Raw genomic sequence first — 21,247 nt, forward strand, 5'->3', positions numbered from 1 at the left:
GGGGATAGGGGACAAATGCCCGGGGGCCTGAAATCACAAAAGAATAATTAAAAGCAGTAATTTTACTGGAATTTAGGGGTTCGTGTCCCTGAGTTACCCAAGGTTCCTATATATACCAATTTTAGATATATCTAGAAATTTTCTGGAAAACCGGGAAAATTTCTGGAAAAGTCAGGGAATTTTGAAATTCCAAATGAGTGGCCACCCTGGGTAACCAAGAAAATTCTATCTCTTTTTCACCCACCACCTTTGAACATCGGTATGTTACCAAAGACATACCTGGAAGATAAAAATAATCCCCATCAGCATAGACGAGGAAGGCCATGGATTCCATCCCGGTAGAATTTGTTGGACCGTGAAGCGAAGAAGGTATCAAGTGTATTTTGCACTTCTATTAGGGATCTGAACTGGCGTCCTCTAAGGTGATTGTCCAAGGAATGGAACGGTGATAATCGCGAAGTGCATTTTCCGGGGAGTATGGTGGATGCAATAGTGTTTACATCCAAGGCGTAGAATGGTCTCCCGGATCATCCTAGCCACGTGAGGCTTAGCGCTATCCTGTAACAAGAGGATCCCTTTGCGATTCAGAATGCTAGCTCCCGAGTTTTGAGTTTTTCTTGAACATGGCTCAGCTGGTGACAGTGCACAGTTGCATTGATGCTCTGACCAACTAATAGCAGTTCCCGTTGCACGACGCCACGAGCAGTCCACCAAACACATAGGACGACCTTCTGGTGCAGTGCTAGTTTCGGCTGTTTTGAACCAGTTCATGGGATGCTAACTAGTTATAACGGCACCATGGAGCTTCGTACAGGACCCACTTCTCATCACATGTCAACACCCTGTCCAGAAATGGCTTCTTCCTCAGGCGAGAGAGCAAAGAAACACAGGTGTCTGCTCGCGTTGCATTCTGGCCCGGAGTCAAATCATGTGGGACGCATCGACCCAACTTGTAGTGCTTCCCAAGTTGATGGAGGTGCTGCCGAATGGTTTCTTTACTCACACTGAATTGTAGTACCAGTTCCTCACATGTCTGGCTACTGTTCGCCTCAATTGCTGCCTGAAGATCTTCGTTTTGTACATGTGTTGGTCTTCCGGCATGTTGTGCGTCTTCGAGTGTTTCGTCACGGTCCTTAAATCTATTAAAACACGGCTGCACTGTCCGCGTAGTCACGACACCCTCACCAAAGGCCTGGCATATCTTCCGCCCCGCTGCAGCGGCGTTTGACCCCAGTTTGAACTTGTACAGCATACACGCTCTTATGACACACTGTGTAGGTCCCATGTTTACTTTGTCCTTACGCAAGTTCACGGTGTAACTGAACTGCCACAACTAAGTAGTATGTTGGAGATACCCATACCAACAACTGACCTTCGCCTTATCTCCATTCGCATTCAACTCATGATGTGAAGGCCAATGGAACACAGACCTTCACAAAAAGCGACGGAACTTTTTTGTTTACCTTATAGTAGAAATGCACAGAAATATGATACGAAAGTGGTTGGTACGTGAAATATTTTCAGAAAATTTTAGGTGTTCCTAAAAAGGACTATTTTGGGAGGTGCAATGGGACCCTAATATTGTCCCCAAGACCCTTCTGCATTTATTATACGTTCTAGTCGTCTGGGAATGGAATCTATTAGATGGCTCACAAACATCTGTCTCCTTCCCCTACCTCCAACCATATCTTGGAAACAAGGCCTCACAGGTCATCTCGAGGTTTTTTTTTTTTTTTGATCAGTCTCTGCTTAACTGCCCCTTAGAGTACGCTTCACCTCTGCCCCCGTATTTTCCATGGAATTGAAGTCTGCTGTCCTGCGAACCGTTCCTAAACCACATGGAAGTATGTATTGGGGACTGGTCTGGCTGGAACAGAATCATCAGGCTGAAGTACTTCTTCTGATTGCACCACAATGTCACTCATGATGTGCAAGTACTGAACACTGTTCAGATGCCCTTCTGTTCTGTGAATCTGCCCTGCACCGCGACTGGAAATCCGGTCCCAGCATGTAATAGGTACATAACCACTGCGATTATATTAGTTACCCCTCGGACGATCCCAAAACGGCGCCCCTCACACGATGTTGTGAATGTGGATTCATCTCAGAAAGCTACGTTTTCGCAGTTGCGATCCACATTTGCATGTGGTAAATTTTGTGTGTAACACTAATACCGGCCATTTTCGATCACTTTTGTATGTCATACCTCCTATTGCTCCTAGGTAGGGAATCTTACTTTCACTGGAGCGTGAACTTGGACTTTAGGAGCATGGAAACCGTCGTCAATCAATTCAAGGACCCCGAAAACTGCGGATCGAAACTAATATCGGTTGTCTTAATTTTATATTTTCGCCCCTCCCATACTCCCGTACGTGTGCTAGGGTTCTTAACCCGACAGTACTCTTTTCCAAACTGTAAGTAATATGTGTACCAAGTTCGGTTAAAATTGCTCCAGGCGTTAGAATTATACTGGAACATACGCACATTCATTCATTATATATATATATATATATATATATATATATATATATATATATGAAGAAAAGATAAAGAACGTCCAAAAGCCTCACTACTTCTATATGAAAAAGCAGTTCAGAGTACTGAACTGAAAACCTATGAAAAAAAGTTCTACCTTCCTTAATAAAGCACAATTTAGTCTTCAGAGTGGCTTATAGGGATCGTGAACTTGCTGTGAACATGATTTCGGGGATAATGAACCATGATCCATTGTGGATATTGTGTTTATACTCGTATGTTCTTTTTACACTTGTGACTATATTTCAAGATTGTAAATGTCATGTTGTAATGAAAATGTAGGGAAGTAACCTTCATATGACTAATAGTTGCAGACAAATGCACTACATACACTTATTTGTTGCTATTACACCATATACTTCAATTGTATTAACATTCATATATAATATACTAACGCTCTGTCAGCACCTATCTTATCTCAGTTGTTATATTTTAAACAATAATTATTTATGTCTGGAAATAATTGTATATATATATATATATTAGGGTGTTCCTTATTTTGGGTAATTCCGTATTACGATACGCACACCCCCCAAATTATTCTATGTGACCATAAACACGCATGAGTGAAATAGCAGCTCTCTACGAGACTTGATGACAAAGTCATGAAATGACGTTTCCACATTATAAGTAATTTAGAATTTTCAACCGTGATAACGGAGAAACTAAGAGAGACAGAGAAACGAAACTTTGCACGAAGTAACTAGAAGAAGCGAGACATCTGTTCGTGTATTGACAAACAGCACCAGATGAACAGTGTTGCCAAACCAAGAGAAAGTTGTGTTTTTTGTAAATGGAATGACCTAAATTGAATATCATCGTTTTAAACAACAATGAAAAAAAAAAAAGACAAAAGAGATGGTAAACGCAGATCAATGTTGGAAACTGTTCGAGAAATAACGTGTGATGTGTGTTGGCGCACACAGGGAGTAAGGTATTAACATTTTGTACACCTTAAATCAGATAGTCACAAGAACTGTTTGCGTTGACTCTAAGAGTATTTGCACACGTCCCCGGCAATGCCGGATCTGGCACCGACAATGCCGGAACCGGAACCGGGGCTGCTTTGCACACGCAGACGGCAAAACCGGAGCCGGATCCGGCAATGTCGGTGCCGGCGCTGCTTTGCACACACATCCCGGTAATGCCGTGCCGAAAGGTAGTTTGAGTTTGAACGTGAAAGAGAGAACATGAGTCCGTTTTATACATTATATGAAAAGCTGCGTACATATGATTCGAAATTTTTTAATTAATTACTTTCGCATGTCTAAACAAACGTTCGATTTCTTAGTACAACGAATTAGTAATCATATTCAGCGCTGTTCAGATTTTTGCAAGAGCCGTGTAATATTACAGACTGACTTGAATAAATGGAAGGGTCGTTCAATATCTGAGAAATAGCTCAATGCAAAGAACAAGGTTAATTGTATTACGTCAATCAAGTGACGTAGGAGCATTAACGTCTAAATCCCCAAATATCTTTTCTTTAGTACACAAAGGTATATTGTAAATTGGTCCGTATATACTCCTAATCAAAAGCATTCGCAGAAAAACATGGCTAAATTAATAATTTTGACAAGTAGTAACCCTAAACTTAAACCCACAATCCAATAGTGTCAAATTGTCAAGAATTTGCGAAAACTGGTGGCAAATTGTCCGCTTTGTCGAATTTTGGTGGCAAATTGACAGCTGGAAAATTGTCCTTACCCCGAACATCGAAGTGGCCCATTTTTATGTCTTCGATTGTACACTCATGTCCAAAATTATTGTCGCATGTCTATAAATATGTTGATCTAGGAATATAATTTGATAACGATTTCGCCCGGTATTTCTTATAATGTTAGTATGTGTATAATCGGCAAAGACATGTATGTGGTAAATTTCATGTCAAAAGAGCAGTAAATAAGAACAATACAACGAAAATAAAACTTTCTTGTCCATTTAGCAACATTTTGTTTTACTCATTCTAATTTTCGTATTTATAATTGTTTTCCTATGAAATTTACCACAGATATACATTTCCCGATTATACACACAGTATCAGTATTAAAAGTACTCTGCAAAATCATTATCAAAGTATATTCTTACAAGTGTCGAAGTCTTGTGCAAGGTTTGTATATACTTCTTTCCAGGCTTTCTGCTTTTCGACCTTGTCTTTATATGAGTCTGTAGTCTTGTCCCATAGACAAGATCTCATTTCCACTAATTCAATGAAATTCTAAACATCGTACTGAAACACTTTAGTCATTGTCACTCGATGAACGATGAAATGAATTGTCACTGAAGCAAGACTTCAGTGCACTGCAGAAAACAATCCACTAAATCAAAAAGCTACTTCAAGCGGAAATAAGTAACATATAGCGACACTCACGCAGAAAGTATGGCACTCCAGAATAGTTTCATATAAATGATAAACGTCAGTTTAATCCACCCCCTGTCAAATTGACCTACTTCTGTCCTTGATCCCCTGTGGGCTTGCATAGTTGCATACAGATAGACGAATCGAGTACATTCCTGGAATCGAACGGAGGAAACGGAACTAAATTGTAATTTTCTTCAGCATAGGAGGATTTTTTTCCAGGGGAGATTTTGTTCTAGATAGGCCTACATATGTAGTATGTCCGATATAACATTCATAGATAACGTTTTGCAATGCATCTTGCATCTTGTAAAACAAAAACATAGGCAATTTCTGCTGTAGCCTGTTGTGTTGATTAAATCAAATCATACTGTTATACAAGATATTCTTCTTTATGCATTCCTTTCCCTCTTTCAACAAACAACCCCCCTTCCAAATTACGTACTATGATCTTGCACAGGGACGGCGCCAGGAACGCTTGATGGGGTGGGCGGAAAGAGGCGGACCTAGTTGCTGGGTGGGCGGACAACGAAAATGAGAACTGGGCAATGTAGACATTTTTTGACAATAATTAAATTTCAATTTTTATACTCTTTAGTTAGCTAAGGCTCAGACCGAAATAGGGGAGAAACAAGGATGTGGAAAACAGCTGTGTTGGCCTTATAGAAGGTGCCATTTCAGCATTCACCTGGTAAGACTGAAGAAATGCAGGACTTAGGATGGGCTGCGGGAGTTCGTGGCAATATGCTCGACCTACCGAATTCCGCGTGGCACACACACTACCTCTACTTTCAGCTTTTTAAATAATAATAACGGTGTGTTCTGTGTAGTCGAAGAAGTTCAAGACTGCTTTAACTCCTTTCCCTCCAAGAATGCACATGAATGCATAGAAATAAAAGAAGGTTCAAACAACGCAGACTAACAGATAATACTCTACTTTTCGTTAATAACATAAAATACACAATAAATAGGTAAAGTAAAACAAGGATAAAATAGGCTGCTGCATTTTTACATTTTTATCTTTGAAGTATTTATTACAAGAAAGCAAGAGGCAAAAAATATAAATGAGTAACTTCAGAAGCAATGCTGTCGTCTTCGCTCTCTCCAACATCTAGTTCATTTTCACTTTCCTCGAAATCGAACACTTCAAATTGCGAATCCTGGTTGTCACATGTATTTGTATTTTTTGTCTTTTTCCCCAATGAAGAAGAAGGATTATCACTAACATCAACGGATTGAAAATCGCGCTTCTTTGAACACGAGAAAGACACCGAGCCTGAGAAGAAATCGCTAAATTTTTTCGACATATTAGCTGAACAAGCACCGACCGCCAAGACTTCTGAACGCAACAGAGATCAACTCAACAATGCTATAATAAGGGTTTTTAGAAATCTGTTTAATGCCACACGGGTAAGACATGTGGTACATTGCTGTAAACAATTGCAAGTTGGAACCCTCTTATAAGAAGCTATCGCGCCAACACAAAGCAAGGGCGCCGATTTCTCTGTAAATTTGGGGGGAGGGCATTCAGATGCAGAAGGCATGCATGAGGATTTTAAGACAAATTGAATTCAAATTATGCCAAATATTGTATATTCATAAATAAAATGCGGGGGCGCACATGGGCTTTGGGGGAGCCCGGGCCCCCTTGGGCCCCCAGGATCGTCGCCCTTGACACAAAGCACTACTTTCCTCCCTCTCTTTCTCAAAATGAGACAATAGATAATACTGGCCAGCTCTGTCCATTATTTAGTTGGCTTTTTAGAAAGCACTTTTTTATTTTTTTTCAGTGCAGCACATACAAACACTGGCGTTTCAATAGCACGATTGTGCGTGTGTGTTAAACTTCAATTCATTAATCACGACTTTTGGCATCATTATATTACTACAAGTATGTGTCTTAAAATCATTGTCCATTGCAGAGTTAAACAGAGTCATAGAACCTATTACATTACAATCGAAGGTAATACCTATTGCTTGTGAAGTACAGGATGTCATCTTCAGTGCCGGATTTGCGTATAAGCTAAACAAGCTATAGCCCTCTTGGGAGCCCCAAAAATTTTAAAGAAAAAGTGGCTGTAATGTCATTTCCAAATAATAAGAAAAAGCAAATAAGATAAAACGCACATACAACAACGGTGTTCTGTACTGTACTGTTATGTATTAAGCTCTCATGAAGCAAGTAATAGGGCCCTGTTTTCCAACCCGCCTGCAATGGGATTTCTGTTGCCCAGCTCCGCTTATAATGGAACCCTCGTTTCCCAGCTCCGCTTGTAATGGGGATTTTGTTTCAGAGCCTTATTTGTAATCGGGACCCTGTTTTCCAGCCATTACACTTAGCTACTTTAATAAGACTTCACAGCGATACAGTATCTTGTATGCTGATAGAACTCTAGTGCTACCCTTTCTTGTACTATTTGGAATTCGACAAGAAATTGAGTCTGGTAACAGTGGATGCTTAAGAAGAAAGCATGAAACGACAAGCTCGCGAAATAATAGTAAAATATAAAGGAATTACAGCCCTAAGCGGCAATAATCTTTACATCGCGAAATTATAGCTATTTTATTTCGCTGTACGCAAGTATGAAAAGTAGTTTGCAGAAGTATTTTCATAACTTTCAGAACTTGGCACTGATTTTCATAGTGATCTATAGAGTTGAGTTGATTTTGAGTTTAACGTCCCTTTCAGCAGCGAGGCTACATGAGACGGGACCTACTGATTAACGTGGAATCCGAACCACATGAGCTCCCACCGGGAATCGAACCCGGGTCTCCCACGCCAAAGGTGCGTACGCTAACCGCTTAGCCACGGAGGAGCTCATATAGTGATCTATAGAGTGCAATAATGGATCACTAAAGGCAGGGGCGGATCCAGGGGGCGATCGCCCCCCAGAATTGAATATGTTTTTATTTTAAAAATAAAACCTGTCCTAAGAATTTTCACCTTTGTATTATAAACGTAAAATAAAACCTATTGACTTCGAACGACTGCCCCCCCCTAAACATTCAGAATGAATCCGCCCCTGACTAAAGGAAAGAATAGGAGCACGAATCTAGTGATTTCATCCATTCGTTCTCGGCATATGAGTCCTTCTTTTGTATATATTAACAGTATTTTATGTATTGTTACGTTCAGAACTGCCCGAATTTACCTTGTGTAAGTTAGTATGCAACAGGCTGAATCCATTAGGTTATCGGCACTAGTTACTACCAGTGGCGTATTTACGATTTTGTTTCGGGAAGGGCTTTGCTAACTTTTGGGGGGGGGGGCTTTGCCTGGAAATGTAGAAATTCTGCAAGATATTTTATTTACTTTACTATACTAAGTGATTTCGGGGGGGCTTAAGCCCGGAAGCCAACCCCCTAAATACGCCACTGGTTACTACATAGCAAGGTAAGGTACCAACATCTTTTCACGTCGCAGTAAAAAGATACTACCTACATTTATAGGTCTTATAATAATTTTAGTGCAACAGTTAGGTTTTTTAACGAGGTTTTTATGGTTTTCCAGAGACGTATCTAGCCAGGGGCCGGAGAGGTCTACGATCCTAATTTTTTGAGTGACAAAAATAATTGAAGCCATTACTTACATATTTTTGAAAGTTTAGAGTAAACTCACGATATATCTATCATAATCTGGGTTTTAGTTGCCCCTTCTCCAGTTTTAACCTTCTAAGTTCGCCTCTGGTTCCAGCGAATTTGTGTCGTATTACACCTTGTGTAATCTTCGAGGGTTGCATTCCATTTTGAGTTACTCCAGTAACCTGACCTGGAAAAAGCTCACACGATTAGTTGAGGTTCAGGCAGTAATTACCAACCCTGGATGATATTTAGACTGTATTTACTTACACGGATCCCTGGAAACGTTTCAAACTTTACCCAACTGAATAGAAACAACTTGAAATGAGAAATGATGCGGTCTCCACATATTGTAGAAGCATGGCGTGGAGCGTGAATCATAGTTGGTGCAAAAAGATCGGCAAGGGACTTTATTGGTACCAAATTAAACTACCGCTAATTTTACAAATTTTACAGTTTTTCTGTAATGTATTCAAAACAATAAGTTAAGTTAACGAAATATACACGAAAACGTATTTACTTAATAGATATGTATTAGGTCCATAAATTACCATATAGCATATATTCAAACAGAAAAGGCGAAATTTTGTCGCTGAAAAAGGATGCTAGAAATAAATTGGCCCCATTATCTTCAATAGCTTAGGGCCCCATCAAACCGAAATCCGGCACTGGTCACCTTTATTATTCTTCTGTTGCAGGGGTGTCATTTCAGACTTCGCTTGAGGGGGCAAGAACACCAACAACATAAGACTTTCACAGTTTGCACTAGTATATTAGTAGACAATCGATAAAGTATATGTATTCCTCAAAATCTTGCGGGGGGCAATTGCCCCCTCCTGTCCCCCCTTAATGACACCCCTGTTCTGTTGGGGTGGGCGGATGGGTGGACGAGGCCATCCATCGGGTGGGCGGTTGCCCACCCCCGCCCACCCTTAGCGCCGTCCTTGCTTGCAGGAGCCAAGAAAGACAATCCACACAGAAGGAAAATGCTTAGGAGAAACCTAATCCCTATTAATGATTGATGGAAGGAGTCTTGCAAACTATTATTTTTCTATATTTTCCCCTCGGGGGAGACTTAACAGAAGATCGAAAAAACAAGGTTATTTGCTCTTTGTGTGTGTGGATGTGTGCGCACGAGGTATATGGCCTTGTTTTGGTTTCTTTCTCTTTTTTTTTTTTCACTTTTGTTGCCATAATTTTAACATCTATTTAAATTTCTCAAAATTGAAACAGGCTGAGATCAAGCTATTTAAAATAATAATAATAATAATAATAATAATAATAATAATAATAATAATAATAAGTTCTACAAAGGCAACATTGCGGCTGCCTATTCACTCAGTATACAATCGTTCTATGGAACAAATACCAGACAAGACAGAGTACATATTTTTATTATGATCTATAAGGTAAAACAGTATGCAACCACAAGAATAGAAATTTTCTTGTTCTGTTTGTACATTTTTATTTCTTTCTGTAGTCCTTTTTGTAGTTTTTATTTGCTTTAATTTTATTTACAACCTTTGTTATGCTTGAAAATGCCTACTTCTACGATTATGATGGATATTTATACCGTACATACTGGGTTGCATAATTAACAGGATAAGCACTGGAGAACTATCCTAGATTCATAATTTCTTCGTATCTCCATTTTGTTCATTTCCGCCAAGTTGATTTTTTAAAAATTATGACTTCATATATGCTAAGACATATTCTCTATCAAAACGAATCCAACGACCCCTTTGTTTAAATCGTTTAAGTAAGTTTCAGCTGTAGAAGATAACAAATTAATATACATACATACATGTGTGAAACTCACTTTACGCGTTACCGTAGTTGGATAATTCAAACAAGATCCGAATTTCCCTTGCTGAGAATTTATGTAAATAGCAAGCCACTATATTTGTGGTACCTCACAGCCATTTTGATTATTTCATTCTTCATTATATATTCATATGATGTGAAAAAAGAAAATAACAAAAAACCTGAAGTAAACAAAAAATCCAAATACAGGAAAAGAAACAATACACAACGCCTTGCCACTCACTCACTGTGGATAGATTGAAGAAACCTATCAACAAGCCGGCTCCGTCTTTACCGGCTGCGTGTGCATCTACGCATAATAAAACATTGCCGCCGACAAAACCGGAGCCGGAGCCGGCACCGACATGTCGGCGGCTAGTCCGGCTGCATTTGCCGGAGCCGGGAGTTCCACCGGCTTTTTTGCCGGGTCGGAAAGCGTGTGCCAGCTACCATTTGATTACATTGCCGCCGACTCCATCGCCGGCATTGTCGGAACCGGATCCGGCATTGCCGGGGACGTGTGCAAACGCTGTAAGGCTAGAAGGATCCGCTAAACAGTGTTGCCGTCAACAGAAGAGAGAAATTGAGTTTGGAAAACATACAATAACTCGGAAAAGGTCACTAGTGCTGTATGGTTTAAAACGTATAATGCAAGTCGGTAGAGCATGAGGAGTAGAACTGTGGTTATGTGAGATCGATAACTGACCGAGATATACGATATCTTGTAAAAGCTGACAATTAAGGTTTGTGAAAGGTGGCAACGCTGCACAGCGGGTTGGAATCCCAACAAAGTGGTTAAAATATAAAAACAGCGTTCAATTTGCATGGGTTTATTTATGTACTCGTAGGCTTTTGAGGACGTTGATAACTATGATTACATCAAGATTAAAAAAGCCGCCGCTGTGCAGCGTTACCATCTTTTACAAACCTTAGTTCTCTGCTTTAACAAGATACCGAATATATCTGTCAGTAGCTCACATAACTACGGCACTACTCCTTATGCTCTTCTGCCTTGCATTATAGGTTTTAAACCATACAGCACTAGTGACCTTTTCCGAGTTATTGTATCTCTTCCAAACTCAATTTCTCCCTTCTGTTGATGGCAACACTGTTCAGCGGATCCTTTTAGACTTAGAGTAAGCGTAAATAGGTCTTGTCAATATCTGATTTAAGGTGTACAAAACGTTAATACCTCACTCCGTGTGTGCGCCAACACATACCACACGTTATTTCTCGAACAGTTTGCAACACTAATCTGCGTTTACCATCTCTTTTGTCTTTTCATTGTTACTTAAAATGATGATATTCAATTTAGGTCATTCCATTTACAAAAAACACAACTTTCTCTTGGTTTGGCAACACTGTTCATCCGGTGCTGTTTGTCAATACACGAACAGATGTCTCCCTTCCTCTAGTTGCATCGTGCAAAGTTTCGTTTCTCTGTCTCTTTTAGTTTCTCCGTTGTCACGGTTGGAAATTCTAAATTATATTATAAAGTGGAAACGTCATTTCATGACTTTGTCGTCAAGTCGCCACGGGTTAGCGTTCTCGTAGAGAGCTGCTATTTCAATAACGGATGTTTACGGTCACATAGAATACATTTGGGGGGTGTGCGTATTGCAACACGAAATTACCCAAAATAAGGGACACCCTAATATATATATATATATATATATATATATATATATATATATATATATATATATATATATATATATATATATATATATATATATATAATTATAATGCAACTGATTTACTTTAATGTAATTATTTTATGTAATTCATGCATTAAGGAGTATATCATTACATACCAAAAGATTTGATTCATACGGTAATCGAAGAACTCATAACCTTATAATTAGAGGTCCCCTCTAAGCCTTGAATGAGGTCCTCCAGTGTTTCTCTCTCTCTCTCTTTTTTCTGCCTCTGTTTTCCTCTTTATTTATTTCTTTTCTTGGTGTTTGTAATTCTACTATACATGTTTCTTCTTTCATTGGAAGTGTTCCTTTTAGATATGGAAACTTCCTTTTAGATAAGCCAAACCAGTATGTGCTTACATGTATACATAGTTTTGAAATACTGAATCATTACATACTTCAATCAATGTTACGTTTTCCTACACTTAATAGCATTTGAACATGTCTTTTTACACTTAAAAGAAGGAAAAAATGTACAGTTTTTTGCGATTGCGAAGTTTGGCTGGAGGGCTCGAATTTGGCATCCTTGGTTTACAGTTTCCGAAGATACCCGAAATTGGACTTCAAAAATTTACAACTCAAAAAAGCCATAATCAATGCGGTAATCCTTTTTTGGATTAGAGTGTACAATTATGTCATATTCGCTCTTGACAACGTTATGGTAGAGGGGGTTCGTTTTATATATATATATATATATATAATATATATATATATATATGGTTCAAAACTAGCATGGACATACTTCATCATTTGTACAGAGAAGAGCGTTAATACGATGCTCTTAATTTTGAGTAATGTGCAATATTCACATTAATAAGAAAATGATAGGTTGTTTGAGATCTCTCTAATAGTATGGAGGGTTCCTAAAATTATTGTATAAAGAGTCAAACGAACATAAAAATGACAAAGTCCGTCATAGAGAAAGCAGTTACAATATTAGAGAAAGATAGAAAAAAAATGTTTGAAAGATAGCGTGGAAATATATTGTAAGAATCGTGTATGATTGAATATTGTTGTATTAACAAAGATTTACTTCTTTTTAATATAAAATTTGGTCTCATATGTGTTTGTTGTTTTCGGGTGCAAAATATATACTAGGTGAGATTGTAACTTCGCCTAGTGCGTAGAAATCAGGACCGACTGGAGATAAAACGATAAAACGAAACTAAAATGGTGACACGGTTAGCTTTACGCTCAGGGCCTCAGAAGATGGGGTCCGGAATCACTTGAGAATATTAAATGGCAGGATATGCATTTGTTTCTGCAACTTGACACAGTGGCTATATCTCTGACTCGTCGAAAATATTGTTACCGAACGATAATCTGGGCAGTAAAAGCATAAGGGAGTAACCCATTGGCAGCGGGAACAAAAATGACATTTGAGATTTCTGAGTAGCTCCCCAAGACTTTCTCATTCTTTTATCCCCAGGCGTTTCTGATTTATAAGCACCGCACATTTTACCTGAAACGTCGTCTGTTAAATGGTGACAACTTCGCAAACTGTAACCTACACGAGAAAATATTTCCTACAAAAGTTTTTTTTTTTTTCTTGTGCCTTTCTAATATCATAAAACAAGACATATCTTGACGTTTAAAATTTTCTAGTTGAGGCCCTGTTTGACGACCCTTAAGGTAAAGCAAAATGCTCCACTCCATGCGTCCCTGGCACTTACCTGTATCAGTTTTTGTTTCATCTTTTATCTCCAAGCACTCTCATTTATAGGTATTGGAATAACTTACAGACTCACCTTATTTATAATGTACTTGGGGAAACTCATTAAAGAACAACCAGTAGGAATTAGCGGATCTGACACAAATTTAATACATAATGAGATAGTTATTACGTAGTAAATGATAACAACATGACACCCCAGGAACATTGTGAATATAGAGTATACACTCACTTTAATGACACTTGGGTAGCCATCTGCGAGGGGCCCCACAGTTAGCGCTTTAGGCAGGTAACCGGTTGTATAAATACTGAATGTCTGTATATAGTATGATATTCAACAATCGCTGTAAATCAGTGAGTAGCTAGGCATGGTTGTCCCCTGTGTGGTGGTCAGGAACCGTCCTACACATGTTTGATAGAAGTTAGGTTCGGAAATTTAGCAGGCTAGGAATACGCAGGACGGTGTGGGAACACACGTTATCCTGCTGAAATATCGCTGAATATGAACTCACAAAGTGCCAAAATAAAATCGGAAATTTCTCTCAATGCATGAACACTAGTCATACTACCTTGAATAAAGACTAGAGGCGAGCGGGATAAATAACGTATTGTTCCTATGCTAAAATGCCAGATACGGATCCTGTATGGCGAGTGCGGACACACGCTAAATTCCTGCTTTCTTGCACTTCTACGGAGATGCACACGATTGTCACTGTGTCGAAGACAAAAACCACTTTCGTTGCTAACTAGCACTTCTTTTAATTCGCCTTCGCACTGGTCTTCCTGATACCACTGAAGAGTTCCGTTCTCGACGATCAGTGGTAATCACACGAGAGGAATGTAGGAGCGTAGATCTGCCTCTAGCAGTATCCTGTCAGTAGGAGTATTCTTCTGTTCAGGTGCTTCTCAATGTGTTGCGAGAGCACTGGGATCACATCTACTGAGGGAAGTATCTGTATCTGATTGTGTAGGAACGGAACGATCATTAATCTCTGGTAGATCCATTGTGCCACACGCTCGAAATCATTTAATTACTCAAGAATCATTTACTGGGATCTTCTTAGCATTCATACATAGTGTGATCCACATACAACTAACTATACTTCGTATTGTCCATCGAAAGTTCAAATTTAGGATGCCCGCTGTGGTGCAGATTACATTCGAATTGGACAATACACGGATTTTTTAAATTTGTTTTCACATGCATAGTTATTACGTGTAGTTTTAAAATATTTGCAACTTAAAAAAAATGGATTACTTAAATTTATAAAGTTTGTGTTTTAGTATTAGGTTGCAATATGTAAAACTTTGGCGAAATTAATAAATAATTAAAATTGAAAATTCGATTTAAAGGTAAATGTTGGACCGGTATATAGGAATGGTGAATACTACACATGTTCTTAAGAAATAATTTTTGTTAGGAGAAACATTTCTCAAACTGTGTGACAACCCAGCTTTAGAAAGGAAAAGTAAAATACAATTTTCTTGTATTTTAGAGTCCTGATTTTCCACTTTCCGTTGACATGCTGCTCAATGTCTTAGAAGTAATAGCTCCGTTCAAACATTTTAATAAGTTACGTGAATTTGTTGAAATGAAGTTACCACCTGGATTTCCAGTGAAAATTGGTAAGTAAATAGGTTTTATTATTATTATTATTTATCTCATATATACATTGTGTGTTATATTGAGGAGTCAATGAAACAAAAGCTTGAGTTGCCATCAGTTGAGTTTAGAAGTTACCAATTATGCGGACGAAAATGAATAATGATAATGACATAGTCCATGTCAATTCAGGCAGGGGGTTACCTTGATAGTTTGAGATGTTATTGTATTTAATAGATACTAAAATTCAGACATTTAAAAAAAAAAAAAAAATCTGATCCGAGATACAGGCCCCCAGTCATTTCTTATGTGCGAATTTCGGCAAAATATAAAAATTCTATATTAAATATTAAAATCTCTGGAATGGAACAAGATATATTAATGATTGTTTTTTATTATTATTATTTTATTTTATTTGAAAGATAATGGTTTACTGATTCAAATGATATACACCATTTTGAAATGTGTGTCCAAGTTCTCGTGCTGTAGCCATTTGATCTTTTTTTAATTAGTTTGTTGTAACACTTTTTTTAAAAATATTATTATTTTTAAAACTTCTATTCCCAAAATTTTGATTTTATGACAGTTGATCAGTACCATACAATACTATATTTCCTGAAAAGCACAACTTGCACTTTTGAGTTGAACAGGTTTTATAAGCAGTGTTCATATTTTAATTTCCGTGGCTAATATCTTGATTCCAATTGTCTCAGAAGCAGCAATCGCAAAAATCTTGAGAATTTTAAAGGAGTTGTATCTCTAAAGGTACCACATATCCTGGTTTCGTTAAAAAAAAAAAAAAAAAAAAAAAAAAAATCTCGGACGAATACACTCAATGTGATACAACAAAAACGATAACTTAAACAAAGTTGAAACTGGTGAAATGCTTTTATTCTTCTGAATTTTCCTTACTTAGATCTTCCAAATCATGAAATGTCTTCAGGAACAATGTGTAACTATCCAGATTATTCTAGAATTCAACAGAACTTTCTAGAACAGTCTGGAACCATCCAGATTATCCCAGAATATAACGTAACTTTCTAAAACAGTTTAGAAACACCCAAGTGATTCTGCGCGTTTAGCCTACCATATAAAAAGGTGGATACATGAAATCACAGTTACGTTGTTAAGAGACAAACAAAGAGAGCAGTTTACCAAATTTTTGCTCCAGTAGTACCTGTAAGCTTTTGTGAGGATCCTACCAATTTATTGAGTTACAGTGTTTTGTGGAAAGCACTGAGTTTGAAATGTCTTCTGACTGGAGCCACAGGAGAGTGAAGTGTGCTGACTATTTGTATACTCATACGAAAAAAACAGGCACCAGTACAATCAATGTCAAACATGTGCGTAAAATTAAAACACGACTTTTTACCTGTACAGTGCCTGAACTTATCCAGTTAATGTGCCCGTATAGACGCAAGGAACATGCATGTACAGGCATCAGGCACATACAAGAAACATGTACATGCATTGTACAATACATGTTCAGAGAAAGACAGAGAGAGAGAGAGAGAGAGAGAGAGAGAGAGAGAGAGAGAGAGAGAGAGAGAGAGAGAGAGAGAGAAAGTTTATTTACAGGTGAGAAACATGTTGTTTTCAGGAGCACAAATACAAACACAAATTCATATACATGTGCATTGCATGTACAAGACGAAATGCAAATGTGCAGCACCCATTTAGAACACCCAACAATATAACTGTAAAATGTTTGTACTTTGCCTGTACAGATACATGTACTATGCTCCGCAGTAAAAAGTTCGCATATACTGTAACTTCCACATTGTCATTAGTAACTTAGTTTTCTTAAAGGAGCAGTTCGAGTTAAAAACAAGTTTGGTGCAATAGAAAGAGTAACAAAAAATAAGAGACCCGTGTTTTTTTATTTCTTGATAGGCCGTCTCGTTCAGCTTCTACAGGCATTTGTTTTTGATGAATTGTAAATGCTGACGTCACGGGTGGGATACGCGAGAAACTCAATGTGAGTCATCAATCACTTCCTTGTACGCAGCTCATAAACCTTTAATAGTGCATTGGATTTAATAGATTGTGTTTTGGATTTGTTAGCAGTCTGGCTCTGTGTTGAATTCTTGAGCGATGTTTTAGTTAGTTGTTTTTCCTACAGCATTAGTATAAAAAAGAGTAGAGAGAGAGCAGTAATTACGTTTGTTGTGCGTAACAGTGTTTCTTCCAGACATGTTTTTAGGGTGGCACTGTCTCCCGGAGCTCTGAGAGATTCTCCCGGAGGAGACCAAAATAATACGTCTATAAGATAATAAATATAATAGTACTGTGTAAAAATAATGTGCCTCTCCGAATACGAAGTGTCCCCCCCGGATTTTTTTTTTTCTGAAAGAAACACTAGTGTGAAGTAGAATACATGTGTTAGTACAGCGCGTGCTGTGTCTGTGAAATGAAGTAGAAGTGCCTAACACCTACTGTGTTTTCGGTTGTAATTCTTGTGCAATTAAAGCTGAGGACATAAAGTACCTTTTTTTTACGTTTCCAAGTCGTGAGAAATCGCCAGATCGATATAAATTATGGCTCAAGAAAATCAATGGGAAAAAATGTACCAAATAAAATCACTCGTGTTCCAAACATCGTGAAGAGCCTGCCTTCTAGAAGTCAAGTTTACTGAAAGAAAAGTTAATGTCAGCGGCGGATCTAGGCTGGGGCCGGGGGTCTAGACCCCCCAGTTTTTGAGTGACAAAATTGATTTAAGCTATTATTTAGATATTTTTGAAAGTTTTTAGTAAACATGATATACATATCATAGTCTGGGTTCTGATTCCCTCCCTCTTGAGTTTTACCGTCTAGATCCACTTCTGGCTAATGCCAGGAGAGTTATTTACATGCAAACTGAAAAAGAATGCTGTTCCAAGTATATTATTGAAAGGTTTAAAATCCGAGCCATTGAACAAGCACCGATCTATGTCCAGTTACAAACGTACAAATATCGTACAAGACGCAATTGACGGTTGTAGTCAAGACGAGACATTAGAGGGTAATAGAGACGATGTCACTCATGATTCTGAAGATACTGTTTTAGAAATAAGCTATACAGTGTGAATTAGGGAGTGAAATATACCGGCTTGTAGAAGGACTCAGTGACAATCACTGTTCCTCAAGACATTGATTCATCGTTTAATTTCTCTGTATCATGTGACAATGATAATGAAATGGGTGATGAGAGTTGTTCCGCGGACAGCTATGCGAATAAAAGAAATTTAACCGGTGAAGTGTTTTTCGTATTCTGCAAACTTTACAGATGTTATTTCATTTTTGCCTCATATGTTGCGCTCCTGTACATTCCTTGAAGCACAAAATGATAGGGTCAGCGTTAAAAATTGCAACAAAACGTGAAAATGAACATACTTATATTTGGGAATCGGAAGAATGATTAAAGAAAAGGTACTTAGCAGTGGCGGCTGGTACTATATGTTGCATGGTTGTGCAACCGGATATTTTTTTAAATACTAAAAATATTTTTAAGTGTTAAAGTAGCGTATCAGTAAAAAATAAACCTTTGCTCTTGAGCGCAAAACAGTATTGATGCATTTCTGAAAAAAGTCAATTAAAAAACGGAAAGAAAGAGAGAGATTTACCTTTCCAGTGGCAGCGAACGTTGCCACTGGAAGCAGTAACATTGAGCATATGGCAGCGAGCTCCTATCTCTTAACATGGGGAAGTGGATTTATTCTTGCAATGCTCCTATCTTCCCGTATTGGTCCCTTACGGTTGCATTTTCTCCGCAACTGGTCAGCTTCTGTAATAGTTACGAATTCCTCCGCTTAGCAGCGCTTGACTCAGTTGATAGGGTGAGGAAGATACAGACGCGTGGAAGAAAGAAGTTATTCACAAAACATAAACACGCAAAGAACAAATATAAATCTGGTGGTAGCAGGGACGGATCCAGGCTGAAAGTTTGGGGGGCGGTCGTTCGAAGTCAATAGATTTTATTTAACATTTATAATACAAAGGTGAAAATTCTTGGGATAAGATTTATTTTTAAAAAATCATATTCTGGGGGGGGGGAAGGGGGTCAATCGAGTCTCCAAGAAGAAAATGTCTTACTACGGGTCTAATTCCTAGCTCTGTGTCCTTCGTGCACATGATTCCGTGTTCGATTTCCGGCGGAGAGCATAAATTAATATCAAATCATTCACTTCCAATACTCACTGTTAAAAATACTTTCTTAAATCTTGAGAAACCGTTTCTTATCTGTGCACCGAGAATATATTTTCTTAGAAACAAGAATTTGAAACTTATTAATGAGAAATGAAGAAAAGTAGATGAGGTTGTATAAAGCAAAACGAGAAAATATACTGTTACTTTCCTAATGAATGAGAATTACCAAATCTCATTTCTAAGAAAATATTGTCTTGGTGCACAGATAGGAAGCGATTTCTCAAATTTAAGAAATTATTTTTAACAGTGCTCATGTCTTCTTTAGACTAATTTGCTGGAATGTTAAACTTTTTTTTTTTTTTTTCAAAGGAAAACATCTTAGATTTCATGCTTCTTTACAGACAAAAAAATACGTGGTTCCTGAAAATGGACTTTTTGTTCCGTATATTTATACAAAGAAATGCTAACAAAATGCATATTGTCGGAGGAGAGAGGTGTTTCTGGACCCCAAAGAAAATAAAGCGGAAAATATTTGCGGTAGCCATGCTTTCTATTCAGAGAAACTAGGCGAGCAGCATTTCAGATTTCAATAAAGTCATAGAAAAATTTGAAGCCCGAAAGATCGAAGAAAGACCTTCCATTCTAAAATAATGCATAGTTTATATAATTAAATTATTTTGTTTAACTGCGTGCATGCAATTTTCTTGCTTTTTTTTCTTCTTTTCGGATTAACGCCATCATTCATGGCTTACAGCACATACTATATATTCGATTTATCTCGTGTCCAATAACATGAGTGTAGAGGTTGTGTATATAAATAGTGTATAAACGTACATTGATAGTGGTTGTTTTAAAAAAAGGAAATAGCTTATATATTAAATTAATATTCGAGAAATAATTTAATCAATAATATACAAATAGAGCTTAAAAGACTTTCCTCTTCATATTTCCTGAATATTTCTTGGATAGGACTCAAGAATGCTGGGGGAGCGGAACACTTGCGCGTACCTACATACCTTTAATATTGCAACATTGCAACCGGTGCTTGTACAGACTACGAGCCGCTACTGGTACTTAGGTGTTGCAGCAATCTCGTCCGCCATCTGCTTACATGATATTGGGTTCGATTTTTTTTTTTTTTTTTTTTTTTTTTTTTTTTTTTTTTTTTTTTTTTGAAACGCTGAACTTATGCTTTACGTTTTATAATATTATAAAAACGTTTCTACAGCCCACCATCAGATATCATTCTCTACATGCAGATGATATTTGTAAGTCTTTGCAATCAGTTCTGGAAAAGGAAACCGCACTTAGAACGTGCCACCGCACCTCTCACAAACGAAATGCTTGGCACTGTGTAGTATGTAAGCCTGCTCTCGTTCCTTGACCACCAATGACGTCATCACAAAATCTTTCTTCCTCTGTTACTCGCTAACGAGTGAACGTTACGCGATCAAACAAACACCATTCCTTTTAGAATTTTCAACTCTACAAGTGGAAATAAATTGTAAAAAATGCATTTCTAAGTCGAACTGCTCCTTTAATATATTATTGCTTCTTTGTGCTTTCCTTAACAAAGTAGTGTAGTAATGAATAATTATTTATAATTTTGGAGAAAAAATAAAGTAAAATAAGAAAATTATAAGAAAAAAAACTTTATTCTTATGAAACCTTAGTCTGTAAAATAATTTCGCGAATAATATCCCGAGGGAAATTAGAAAGAAAATGACTCGACACAGTGCACAGGTATTAGGAACACTCACTAACATGTCAAGTTATTGAACAGAAACTATGTATTTCTGCGTTGAAGTCTGCAATTCACACTTCATGCACAGTTCCAACATGCAAAATCAATCAATATCTTCAGTTGATAT

At 37.8% G+C, this 21,247-nt stretch overlaps 1 protein-coding gene across 2 annotated transcripts in view; it reads left to right on the plus strand.

The window, feature by feature from the left end:
- Window positions 1-21,247, plus strand: part of LOC145686301 (ankyrin repeat domain-containing protein 13C) — a 234,923-nt gene that overhangs the window by 125,010 nt on the left and 88,666 nt on the right. For both annotated transcript variants that reach the window (XM_081759446.1, XM_081759447.1), the window contains exon 9: window positions 15,145-15,274. In XM_081759446.1, the coding sequence (XP_081615572.1) occupies window positions 15,145-15,274 (130 nt within the window). The remainder of the gene's footprint in view (window positions 1-15,144; window positions 15,275-21,247) is intronic.

This window comes from Thermobia domestica, chromosome 5 (assembly GCF_964235325.1).
Source record: "Thermobia domestica chromosome 5, izTheDome1.hap1.1, whole genome shotgun sequence".
In the NCBI taxonomy this organism is placed as follows: Eukaryota; Metazoa; Arthropoda; class Insecta; order Zygentoma; family Lepismatidae; genus Thermobia; species Thermobia domestica.